At 41.4% G+C, this 13,961-nt stretch overlaps 1 protein-coding gene across 1 annotated transcript; it reads right to left on the minus strand.

The window, feature by feature from the left end:
- Window positions 1-6,816: 6,816 nt before the first annotated feature.
- LOC149150096 (uncharacterized) lies at window positions 6,817-10,995 on the minus strand. The gene has a single exon (XM_089442696.1). The coding sequence runs from the start codon at window positions 10,993-10,995 to the stop codon at window positions 6,817-6,819; it is 4,179 nt and encodes a 1,392-aa protein (XP_089298822.1).
- Window positions 10,996-13,961: the final 2,966 nt, after the last annotated feature.

Genomic DNA, 13,961 nt, shown 5'->3' on the forward strand with positions numbered 1-13,961 from the left:
TTGGGCGGGCAAATAGGTGCTTCGTGGCCAGCGGATGGAATTTGATGAGCAAATTATTTATTTCAAAAGTGATTTGTTAGTCAAATATAATTTAAAATTTTAGTTTTTAACTTTCAAATTTAAAGATAAATCAATAATTTATTTATTTTGAAGTAATTTATTATTAAATACAATTAAAATTTTAGTTCTTAACTATCAAAATTAAAAATAAATCTATTTTGAAATTCCAACCATGAAAATGTGAAACGGTTTTCCGAACGATACCAAATACCCCGGCTACGCAACCCCCTGATACAGCTTCTCTGGTTCATCTCTCCCATCTTTATTGAGCATCAGCACAGAGTTAATGACGTCACGAATGACGACACATTTGCAGATAAGAAATTGAAGTCACTGCTCACTTCATCCTGTTAGGGTCACATGCTTTCTGTACAGCTCCACCTACATTCTGCGACGGTCAAGGAAAATGGGTCCCTCCCCGCCTACTGAGATTTAGCCTGGTTGCACCATCGCATGCAAGGCAGCTTGTCACATGCTCGGAGGTTGGTATTGACGTTTCTGCCCGTCCCACGGATGCAAGGAGCCACTACAACATTTTCTCCTTGAGTTAAGCTGACCTACACCAAACTCAACCATCTTCTCCATTTTCAATAATGATTTTAATTGCAATGTGTCATTTTGATTGGGTCAAAGATTTTTTTTTAAAAACTCGATTAACTCGATTTCATTTAACATGTTTAAAAATTAGAAGAAATGAATTTAAAATTGTAGTTTTGAATTGTTTAAATTGTAATTACAGAATTCAAGCAAGATAATGTCATAAAAATATTGGAAAATGATGTCAATTAATAGAAATAAATTTAAAATTGTAGTTTGGAATTGTTTAAATGGTAATTACAGAATTCAAGCAAGATAATGCCATAAAAATATTGGAAAGAGGACCTCTACTGGGGAGTTTGCTACTGGCAAAAAGTCAAGCTTTTGTACCAATTGGCTTTCCTTGAACTTTCTTATTCCGAGATTCTTACACAACGGCATAGGCTAGAATTTTTATTATACTCTCCGCGCCAAAAATCATGAACAAAAATGATTTAATTTATGATCAATTTGTTGAATTCGTAGAAATGTCAGAAGTACATGAATAGCGAATCAGAGATCACAGTTTTGAATTTATGAAACTATAGTTTTGACATAATAGGATTCAGACTTTTGATTTGAATGAGATTATTTTGAAATTGACGCAAATATTTAATGAATTCGTAGAAACGTCAGAAGTACATGGATAGCAAATCTCTGAAGTGCAGAGATCACAGTTTTGAATTTATGAAACTATAGATTTCACATACTAAGATTCACACTCTTGAATTGAGTGAGATTATTTTGAAATAATATGACGCAAATATTAGAATCCAACCATGGAGAAATCAGAAAAGTGGAAAAGAACACCCACAAATTGTTACCATGCATAGCCCACGCCATGCACTTTAGCAGATCAAAGCAAAAAAGCGCTTCACCAAATGTCATAAAAGAATCTGAGTTTTACTCTATTTTAAGATGTGATGTTTTAAGTTAGTTCGAAAAATTTATTTAGCGTTATTAGTTGTTATTAATTAATTTAGGTTAATTCATCACAGTTATTTAAAGAAAATTATTTTGCTCAAAATTTTAGTGATCGAATCGATAAAAACAAACTTTCACTCCTACCAATTGCTTTGATTTTTTTATCAAAAACAATTAACCAAGACAATTAACCTATTTCCTTAAACTAACCTATTTCCTTAAACCAAAGCAAGCAATTTTAGTCAATCTCTCTGTTGGGGCTAACTGTTGCCTCTTTGTTTATGAAATTGTTTATAATAACATAACAGCGACGTGAAGAAGTGACACTTCAAGTAAGATTCGCTGTCAAGTTCATGTAGCCCCCACTCCCGACGAATCAGATTTGCTGTGGCGGGCAGCAGTGGTTATGGAGTACCAGTATGAGGTGGTGGAAGTTACAGGTTGCGAAACATCTGAAGGACCGCCTAATGGTCTGATTATGAAGATGTGATTCTTGTTCTTGAAATTTTCCAAATCAGGAGAAAATCTCTCACTATATCAACTGTTATTTGGGTGGACGCTTTCCTATCGTTGGGCGTTACAGAGTGGGTATTGAATACCTGCATCGGATGAATGACTTTTAAAGGTGGAGGACGCAGAATATTGCATATTATGGCCAGTGGTGCGTTCATGTAGCCTTTCCTCTGTGTAAATGAAATGACATATGCATGATTCATGGCGATTCGAGAATAGTATGGCATGGTGGACGCAATTTGCAGTATAATAGCCTATGGATTCGTGCACTGCGACTTGCTCAAACTTTTCCATCCATTATGGTATGGTGTGTGGCAAGTGGGTAGCAGAGTGGCCTAAAAGCGAGCGATGAATACCAGGCCATCAATCTCAAGTCAAACTGGAATCTTATGTACCATGCCTACGGTTTAACTTAATTAAATTAAACAAAAAAAAGGCTCTTGCATTTCCCTTAGGGTTGCGTAAATTACTTTCAAACATCGACAGATATGTTCCATCATCAACAAAGTGAAGATATGTTCCACGATCCACATCCAGAGAATATTTTTAAAAGAAGTTAGGAATCAAATTAAATAATTCCCTTACTTTAAAAAAATAATCCTCAAGTATTATCCCATCACATTTTCAAGGTATAGTGCCAAACTAACATTCTTAAAAATTGAGGTTGTACCACACATTACCTTTCGAATAATTCTAAAGAGCTAAAAGTAAGGGAGAGTAAAGTAAGCAACTCACTATTAAAAAATATGTATATATATTTAACGTAACATGGACGAGTCTAAAAGAAATAGTTCAGTATTTTAGGGATTCCTTGCTAAAGTTGGGGAAGTAATAGTAATAATAATTAAAAAATAATAAAAATTACTTGAGAGATTTTAAAGTTTTAGTAAATGAATATACAATTATAAGATTTTGCAATATTTTTAAATTTAGAGTAGTTCGAAGGGAGTTTGGATATTGAGAATTGTTGAAAGATTTAAAAACAAAATATTTGGATAAATAATTTAAAAACAAAATGTTTGATTAAACAATTAAAAACCAAATGTTTGGTTAACCAATTTAGAGTAAACAAACCATATGGGATTCTTGGATACCTAGTTTGAAAGGGGATTCGATATTGAGAATTTCTTAAATCAAATTTAAAAACAAAATCAAAATGTTTGGTTAAACTTGCACTCATAAAAGAGTCCAATATATTTTAGATAAATAAGTGTTTTTGGTCCATGTTATGGGTAACCCATGATAAAAGAGGGAGGAGATTGTAAAATATAAAGAAAGGGTTATAGTGAGTCTATATTATTAGTAACCGATGGTAAAACAAAGAGGGGATTGTAAAAGGTAAAGAGCAGGTCAATGTGGATATGTTGTAGGTAATATCTTAGACTAAATAAAACAAAAGGGCTAACAATTTTTTCTTTAGAATAGTTTATATAAGATAAACCACATTATGGGGTAATTGGATTGGAGGTTTGATTCGACAACAGGATGGGGGGCTACAGCTTTCACTGTTTTTACCCTAGCCGTAACCCTAATTACGGTTAGCCGCAGATGACGTAAACCTCCGAGGCTACCTCCACAACCCGCTGCCCTCGCCTGCACCTACTCCCGACTATCGACGGTTACGGCCTACTGTTCCTAGGCTCAGCATGGAAGGAATGGATTTGAATTCCGTGGATTACTCGCCAGACCCTTACCCGGAGCAACCCATCTTCTGCGACCCAAACCCTAAATCGACACCGTTCCATCCTCAACACCGTCCTCCTTGAGCTCGTCACCAGTTGTCTCCCTCTTTAGGCTTACGGCCTCCACCCTCCACATTGGGACTCTCTCCATTGACTCACCTACCCTAGATTGTCCCCCACTGTCTCTTGAAACCCTAATCCTTCTGGGCGTCTGCTCATCCCCTCCCTTCGACCCCTCTCCCCCTGCAGATCATTGCCTCTCTAAAAACCCTCCCTCTCGTCCGAGTAGCGAGTCTGATGCGGTAGCAAAGGCTTAGAAGATCCACAACTCCCCCGTCTATTATGCGATGACCCAGGCCTCAGCTCCTCCTTCTAGTTGTTTCGACACTCCTGTAATTCGAGTAAGATTGGTGGTGCAACAGCTAAAAGTAAGGGAGAGTAAAGTAAGCAATTCACTATTAAAAAATATGTATATATATTGAACGTAACATGGAAGAGTCTAAAAGAAATAGTTCAATATATAGTGCCAAACTAACATTCTTAAAAATTGAGGTTGTACCACACATTACCTTCGAATAATTCTAAAGAGCTAAAAGTAAGGGAGAGTAAAGTAAGCAATTCACTATTAAAAAATATGTATATATATTGAACGTAACATGGACGAGTCTAAAAGAAATAGTTGAGTATTTTAGGGATTCCTTTCTAAAGTTGGGGAAGTAATAGTAATAATAATTAAAAAATAATAAAAATTACTTGAGAGATTTTAAAGTTTTAGTAAATGAATATACAATTATAAGATTTTGCAATATTTTTAAATTTAGAGTAGTTCGAAGGGAGTTTGGATATTGAGAATTGTTCAAAGATTTAAAAACAAAATGTTTGGATAAATAATTTAAAAACAAAATGTTTGATTAAACAATTAAAAACCAAATGTTTGGTTAACCAATTTAGAGTAAACAAACCATATGGGATTCTTGGATACCTAGTTTGAAAGGGGATTCGATATTGAGAATTTCTTAAATCAAATTTAAAAACAAAATCAAAATGTTTGGTTAAACTTGCACTCATAAAAGAGTCCAATATATTTTAGATAAATAAGTGTTTTCGGTCCATGTTATGGGTAACACATGATAAAAGAGGGAGGAGATTGTAAAATATAATAGTTAGGTATAGTGCCAAACTAACATTCTTAAAAATTGAGGTTGTACCACACATTACCTTCGAATAATTCTAAAGAGCTAAAAGTAAGGGAGAGTAAAGTAAGCAATTCACTATTAAAAAATATGTATATATATATTTTTTTTCTGAATATGACTACTTCTATTATCTTTACAAAACAAATATACAAAAAAGATTACAGAGGGCAAGGTTTAAGTGGATTTTCTCAGGCTCCTTGGCCTTGCCCATATTGCAGCACCCAACTTGAGAGAGTTCAAAATTGGGTGGTTCGCTGTACTCCTGCTGACTCTATTACATAACACTGATAGACTGTCCATTGCTGGACTGAACATATGATGCACATAAACATATTTGACACGGACAAAGACATAGAACACTGGACGTATACACTGGACACTTGGACATTTACAAGCGACATTTGGACTGTAAAGCCAACATATGGAAAATGTAACTGAATTGCCCCGGAAAATCCCAAACAAAACATAAATTACCATGACAACATCATTCTTCGTCCATAGACTGGGGCTGCTCTGCAATTCTGCATCCGAAGTGGAGCGTGTTCTCCGAATCCGAGAGCTGAATGATTTTATGAGGACTGTCATTTCTGGCAAGTTCCCTCGGACCGGGCCAAGGAGCAGCACGCACCAAGGTATCAGCTACAGGATCCAGATTGAGGTCGGAGTCTTCCATTTTCTGCTTGCCCTTACACGAACCAGGCGGATGAGTGATTGCTCGTGCCGAGGGGCCAGCGTTTGGATTCGGATTGAGGCCAGGGCGTTCCAATTTCCTCCCTCCCGCGGGACCCGGAACTGACCATCCCATCCCAGGAATGAGCTCGGGCTGAGCCCCACCCCCTTCTTCACCTACGGGAAGGCAGGCAACAGGGGAGTCATCCCCACTGGGATGCTGCCTATGCTGTTGAGGCTCAATGCCATGCTCCACTGCAATTGTCACGATCAGAGAGGAATTGACATGCGGACAGGGGAGGCGATACCTGAGCATGGGAAGCTCTCTGTGACTGTCACCTTCACTTGGGCTGCTCTCCTTATGCCCTCCCACTTCGTCATTGCTATCCTGGAACCAACAAGGCTGAGAGGTGACTTCTATTGAAGAAGAAGGGGAGTGATGGTCATCTCTCGGCGGAGCGCGACCTTGAATTCCTCCCCTCCGGCTACCCATTCGTAACCTGTCTCGCGGCATACTTAAATGCCTTTCAAAGTCTATGCTGTGAACAGTCACCAGAATTAACGCTACTCCCAGTAGCAATAGCGAATTCCACCACCACTCTCGATGTCTGGCCTCAGGAGTCCAATACCTTAATGTGCCCGAGCTCCAGGAATTAGCGTCAAGGACCAGATAGCGATTAGCTTCCAGAACCAGGCTTGAGGGCCTGCACCACGAGCAGGCTTCCAGAGCCCACTTCCAAAACCTACCCCCAATTCCTGAATCCGCCTCTCGAGCCTTATGACAGAGCAAATTCGCCTTACGAACCCATTGACCGAGCAAATTCACCTCTCGAACTGCAAGAATTATCAATAAGACATTCAGCATATAACTCACAGTCTTCCTCCCACGATGTGTCGCAATCTCACATTCTCCCGTTTCCCCCCTCGGCTCTGCATTCACCTTGCGGCTAGCACAGAGGAGGGACTCTCCACCAGACGCTCCATACTTCCGCAAACCAGCCATACTCCCTCGCTTAAACCTCTCCATCGCTCGACTGCTCACCTGCCTCCCTCGAGCCGAGAGGACAGGCATTAATGCCGTCTCATCTCCGGCCTTCACCACATTAAAACGCCTTAACGCCTTCACCCCATGGTACCACCTTTGCATGTGGTCTTGACACTCGGCCACGTGATGGCCCGTGTCATTCTTTCCGTTTTTAATCACCCGCATCCGGGGCGATGAGATCCTTCTTCGCCTGAGAGATACAGTCATAATTGAGCTTGTCATCTTCGGAATTGTTCAGAGAGCCAGTAAAATAAGAGATAGCTTGAGAGGCTCCTTTGTTGGCTAATCTGTCTGCCACCTTGTTCGCTGTTCTTCTTACATGTTTGAACTCTATACTCTGTGTGGTGTGAAGTTTCTCCTCCAATGATTCTAATCTGCTTAATAATCTCCAACTCGTGGCAACCTTGGCCGCCGGCGTACCGGCTTGGAGTCTTTGGGCGGCGTTGATTAGGATTAATGAATCCCCTTCTATTTCCAAAGGGAAGTAGTTGTGCTGTTCTGCAATGCATAGTCCTCTCCATAAAGCTTCTAGTTCGGCCACATTATTGGTATCTTTACCTAGAGAACCATAGAAAATTTGGATTATTTCCCCTGTGTGATTTCGGAAGAGTCCTCCATAACCTGCCAGCCCGGGATTTCCTTTGGCTGCCCCATCGAAATTCATCTTGTAGGACGCAAACTCAGGGGGGGACCAGCTAGAAGGAGAGGAGCTGCTGATAGTGGGTCTGATACCTTCTTTCTGGAGCATTGAGAGATTTATGTTCCAAGCCTTCAGGATCTTGCCTTCTAATGGAGTATCTGGCATATCCGTGTCTGACCATGATTTAAGGGCCAAAGTTTCTTGCAACTGATTGGTGAGAATGAACCATAAGGCTTCCATGGGCCGGGAAGAGTTATTAAAGATTCTGTGGTTTCGTTCTTTCCAGAGAATCCAATATATGAAACCTGGTAGGAGTCTCCACAAGTGATTGAGAAGCTGACTTTTGTAGGGAGAGGGATTCCATTTCCTTAAGTTTTCAGCTATATCCTCTGTCCTGGCCTCTGTTCTCATGTGGCAGCTCTCTACTTTCCCCCATATTAGCTTAGCTAACGAGCAGGACTCCATAAGATGTCCTATCGTTTCTGAGGCAATATTGCAGTTCGGACATCTTGATGGCCCCACAAAACCTCGCTTTATCAGGTTGTCCCAGGTTAATATTCTTCGTTTACTAAGCAGCCATAGGAAGGTGGATATTTTGGGCCATATTTCTGGTCTCCAGATCTTTTCCCATATCGGGTCCTTGATTGGTTGGTTTCCATTATATCTGAGCTGATGGGCTTCTTGAGTAGTGAATGTGCCTTTGTGTTTATGTCCCCATCGAAGTCGGTCATGTTGAGTGGAGTATCTGATTTTCCTGTATGAGAGTTCTTCCTCTATTTCCTCATAAGTTTCGCTTTGCCAATTATCTTGCCAAAGGCTGGCCTTCTTCCAGGTTCTGAAGTCAGTGTTATCAGAGTGCTGCCAAAACTGATTGACTTGTGTGAGTCCTGCTTGTTGCATCTGCTCTTGCCATAGAGGCTTATGAAAAACTGTAGTCAGTGGGGGGAGCTGCTGCCACGAGTCCTCCCAAAATCTGGCTGAGTTTCCAGAGTGCACCTCCCAAAAGCAATGTTCTTGTATGAATTTACTGTGGGGTTTGGCGGCATTCCATATGGGAGAACCTTGAATAGTGGAATTGATTCTAATTAGATCATTCCATTGGCTGCCTGGGGCGTACTTGGCTTGCCACAATTTGGCCCATAGGGCATTTGGCTTGGTGAGCCAGTTCCACCACATGCGGGCTCCCATGATGTCATTGCTATGCAGCGGGTCTCTAAGTCCTAGTCCCCCCTCAGATTTGGGTTTGCATACTTCAGACCATTTTACCAGTGCCCACTTTCTGTTGAGACCCGATGAACCCCAGAGAAAATTGCGTTGTAGGTTGCGAATTGATTTGAGGACCCATTTGGGTGCCGCTACAAGGGAAAAGAGGTATAAAGGCAAGGCTTGGAGAACCGACTTGATCAGTACAAGCCTACTGGCTGTGTTGAGAGCTCGAAACGTCCAGAGTGAGAGTTTGGATTCAAATTTGTCAAGAAGTGACTGCCAGGAGGAATGATTGATTGCAGCCGCAGCAAGGGGGGCTCCTAGATAAGTTGACGGGAGTTTAGAGATGGTAAACTGCATAATTCTAGCGATATTTCTTTGAGTGGAGAGGGGGGTGTTAAAGAAATATAGATGGGATTTCGAAGAGTTGATGGAGGTTCCAGAGGCTTTTGAGAAGATGGAGAGCAGAGATTTAAAAACCGAGGCTTCCTTTGAGGATGGGTGGCCAAATAGCAAAGTATCGTCAACAAATTGTTGATGGGAGTGAGGAGGAGAGCCATGGACCGAGATTCCTTTTAGCATTTGAGTGGAGATGGCCGCCTTCAACAATCTGCCAAGCCCCTCCGCCATGAGAACAAAGAGAAAAGGCGACAATGGGTCCCCTTGCCTAATGCCCCTTGAAGGCCGAAAGGGTTGTGAAGGAGAACCATTTAACAGTACAGAGAAGCTTGGGGAGGAAATTAAATTAAAGACCCATCTTGTCCAAGTATGACTGAAGCCAAAAGCGATGAGCATTTTTTGAATATAGTTCCAACTAAGCTTGTCAAAAGCTTTTGATAAATCTAACTTGAGAAGCATACCTGGCTTTTTGAGAATCTTGAGAGAGTGAATCACTTCATTTGATAGAATGATCCCGTCCATAATTTGCCTTCCCTCGACGTAACCTGTTTGTTCCGGAGAGATGAGCAAGGGTAACAGAGGTTTGAGTCGGTTTGCAATGACTTTAGATATAAGCTTATATATGACATTACATAATGCAATTGGTCTAAAGCTTTCAGGCTTGCTTGGTTCTGCACATTTTGGAACTAGCGCTATGAAGGTGGTATTGAGAGCTGGAAGGATCCAGTGCATGCTTCGCGATTCTTCCACCAGCTCCCAAACTTCTACTTTAATTAGATCCCAGAATGCGTGGTAGAAGTTTGCCGTGAAACCGTCCGGCCCCGGTGCTTTGCCATCCTTGAGCTGGTTCATTGCTTCCTCAATTTCTTTTAGGGATGTATGCTGGAGTAATTTGTTGTTGTGCTCCTCAGTTATGATTCGAGGAATGTGCTGAGTGATGGCTTTAATCTCTGCATCTTTGTTTCCTTCTGGCTCTTTGAGAATATCTTGAAAGTAATGTGTTAACTCTTTTTCCATGTCTTCATGGCTTTCTACCCTTTCGCCCTGCGGATTGTTGATGAAGGTGATGTTATTGTGCATGCGCCTCTGAACAGCAGTTCTATGAAAAAATTTTGTGTTTTTTTCACCTTCTTTTAGCCAATTGATTCGAGATTTCTGTTGCCATAGTATTTCTTCTTGCTTTCTTCGTTCTTCTAATTTATGCCAAAGGATCTGCTCTTGCTGTGACTGCTCCTCTGTACGGCCTTCTTCAATAATGGTTTGCTGTAGATTCTCCATTTGTTTTTCCAGTCTTTGTCGATCCTCCTGTATGTTGCCGAATTGGGTTTTGTTCCAATTTTTGAGAACCTGTTTAAGGTTTTTCAATTTTTGTTGAAATTGAAACATTTTGGCCCCTTCTGGAGGTCTAAAAGCTTTCCAAGCGTCCTCCACAATCTGCCGGAATTTTGTATTAGTGAGCCAAAAAGCTTCGAAGCGGAAGGGTCGATTGCATCTTACACCCGGCCTCGACCAGTGGAGCACAATGGGCCAGTGATCAGATCCTCCGTGTGGTAATATTGACGCATTGAAGTCTCCGCCCAAGTGGATTGCATTATCTGAAAGGAGGAATCGGTCAAGTCTAGAGGCGATGTGATTGACCCCGCTGCGCTTGTTGGTCCAGGTGAAGATCCCATTGGAAGTAGGAATATCCATTAAATGGTTGTCCTGAATAAAGTCTCTGAACCCTTTGCTGTCACTTTCCAATCGTGATCTTCCCCCTGTTTTCTCCTCTAGCGATTGAATGATGTTGAAGTCTCCACCGCTTATCCAGAGCGGGAATTGTCTATTCTCATTCAAACTGGACAGTGTATTTAACAAATCCAGTTTGTGTTGATTATTTTGCGGGAAGTAGACATTGGTTAAATGGCCATGGATCTGAGTTCCTATAAGATGGAAGGAAGCTTGTATGAGAAAGTGCGCAGCATGGAAGTCGTAGAGATTAAGGACTTGTGGGTTCCATAATATTGCTAATCCACCCGATGCTCCTGAAGCTCCGACTGACATTAGATTACTGCCGGCCCAGATCTTGTTTCTAACCTTGTCCATAGCTGTTGTGCTTTTTTTTGTTTCTTGAAGAAAAACTAGCGAGGGTTTTTCTTGCTGTATCAAGTTCTTGATCATCCTAATTTTCGAGGGACTGTTGAGTCCTCTTACATTCCATGAGACTAGCTTCATGGTAAATGTGATGCAGGTTTGTAGAACTTAGTCAGCTTAGGGAATCGCCCTGATTCCACAAGCAATTCCCCTACTGCAATGGTTCTTTGCAGGTCCGTCTTGCGCCCTCTCTTTTTGCTATCTTTGAGGATCTTCTTTGCATCCCATGGACTTCCGCCTTGTATACCTAGATGTTTGTTGTGCTGAACTTTGGTTAAGACTCCTTCCAGTCGCTCGATTTGCCATGGAGGGATAGAATTGTATTCTTTTTGCTTGCAAGCTGTTTCAAGTTTTAAGATGTCTATGCCTTCTATGATAATGTTCTCCGGATCCTGATCCATGTTGCTGGGTGCATTCTGTTCCTCCTCCTCGGTCAAGGTATGTAGACTTAGAGCTATTGCTGCATCCATGTCCATGTCAGATTCTAATTGCTTGGGATCCATGTGAGCTTTCCCCTTTCCGACCAAAGGGGCGCTAGGATTTGAATCTTCCTTAGGGTTATCTTCCGGGAGAGATTGGGAGGAGTGCCCTGAGATGGATTTAGCCGCAGATTTATCTGCATGGGGAGCCAGAGAGGAAGAGGGCTGAGAGTTGGAGTGCAGAGGCTCGCTGCTGTGAGGATCCTGGTTGGCAAGAGGCGAGAACTTGTTCTTAGCATCAAATCTGAAGGGGATCTCATGGGTACCTTGATGCTTTTTGGGATGTCTACGGCGGTTGGGTATTGAGATGAAGCCTTCTGAATCTGTTTGAGGTTCTGTAGGATGGGCTTTGGAGAAATGATTTAAAGGGCAATCCCTAAAAAGATGCCCATGGGCATGACACTTACGGCAGCGAAAAGGAATATGCTCATAATCTAGAGTTTGTTCCCATTCAAAATCTTCGTGAAGGAGACTTACCGAGTCTGCCAAAGTCTTGGTCAGGTGCATTTTGACGCAGATCCGGGCATATGAGGTAAACTTGCGTTTCTTTGTCTCCTCCGCTACTTTGATGAAGGTTCCTAATCTGTTGCCAATGTCGGCAAGCGTGTCCTCCTTCCAATATTCCACTGGGAGACCGTACATTCTGATCCAAACCGGAGCCCAACTGAAGTCTTCCTTGTTTGGGTCAAATCGAGGCTTCCATTCTGTAAGATAAAGTCCAGAAGAGTTGAAAAAATAAGGGCCGCCTTCGAATACCTTGGTCTTATCTTCCAGGCAGTTAAATATGGCTGTGAAAAAGCCCTTTGGTCCTAGTTGCAGTGTTACTTGTCCCTTGGGTTTCCATTTGGATTCTATCCAGCCATTCAGGGCGCGTTCTGTCGGCCAGAATCCCAAGAATTTGCCTATCAGAGCGTGGTCTTGCATGTACTGTATTTCTTCATTGATCCGGTGACTGGGCAGTTCAATCTTGATGCGCTCTGTCGATTTGGGAATGCAGGTAGCCGAAGTCGCCTTTGGCTGTGACGCAGAGACATTTGGAGCCTGTTCTGTATCCGAATCCGTGGCAGCCGACTTGTCTGCAGGGATTTCGTGCTCATTAGTTTTCGAGTTCTTTTTCTCGCGGTTGGTTTCAGGAGGGGGCGGCGGCGAACTCTTTGCTATTCCGCTGGAGATGTCATTCGAAGGAGGGGAGGCAAAGCCTTCCCCTCCTGCAGGCGCAGCCATCTAGGTGTATCAACCGTAGACCAGCCACTTGCCTTGCGTTGCCCGAGTTGTACCAGTAGGGTTCAGAGATGGCGGCAGAGGCCTGTGCATCCGTGAGGTTGCAGAGCTCTAGGTCAGGAAAATTTTTTTTCCTTTCTCGGCCTTCATCGGTGTTGTTAGTGTTGTACCAAAATATGTATATATATTGAACGTAACATGGACGAGTCTAAAAGAAATAGTTGAGTATTTTAGGGATTCCTTGCTAAAGTTGGGGAAGTAATAGTAATAATAATTAAAAAAATAATAAAAATTACTTGAGAGATTTTAAAGTTTTAGTAAATGAATATACAATTATAAGATTTTGCAATATTTTTAAATTTAGAGTAGTTCGAAGGGAGTTTGGATATTGAGAATTGTTCAAAGATTTAAAAACAAAATGTTTGGATAAATAATTTAAAAACAAAATGTTTGATTAAACAATTAAAAACCAAATGTTTGGTTAACCAATTTAGAGTAAACAAACCATATGGGATTCTTGGATACCTAGTTTGAAAGGGGATTCGATATTGAGAATTTCTTAAATCAAATTTAAAAACAGAATCAAAATGTTTGGTTAAACTTGCACTCATAAAAGAGTCCAATATATTTTAGATAAATAAGTGCTTTCGGTCCATGTTATGGGTAACCCATGATAAAAGAGGGAGGAGATTGTAAAATATAAAGAAAGGGTTATAGTGAGTCTATATTATTAGTAACCGATGGTAAAACAAAGAGGGGATTGTAAAAGGTAAAGAGCAAGTCAATGTGGATATGTTGTAGGTAATATCTTAGACTAAATAAAACAAAAGGGCTAACAATTTATTCTTTAGAATTGTTTATATAAGATAAACCACATTATGGGGTAATTGGATTGGAGGTTTGATTCGACAACAGGATGGGGGGCTACAACTTTCACTGTTTTTACCCTAGCTGTAACCCTAATTACGGTTAGCTGCAGATGACATAAACCTCTAAGGCTACCTTCGCAACCCGCTGCCCTCGCCTGCACCTACTCCCGACTGTCGACGGTTACGGCCTACTATTCCTAGGCTCAGCATGGAAGGAATGGAGTTGAATGTCGTGGATTATTCACCAGACCCTTACCCGAAGCAACCCATCTTCTGCCACCCAAACCCTAAATCGACACCGTTCCATCCTCAACGTCGTCCTGCTTGAACCCGTTGCCAGTTGTTTCCC

The sequence above is a fragment of the Pinus tabuliformis genome, chromosome 9 (genome assembly GCF_031772625.1).
Source record: "Pinus tabuliformis cultivar Carrire ecotype Pingquan chromosome 9, CPIR1, whole genome shotgun sequence".
Taxonomy (NCBI): domain Eukaryota; kingdom Viridiplantae; phylum Streptophyta; class Pinopsida; order Pinales; family Pinaceae; genus Pinus; species Pinus tabuliformis.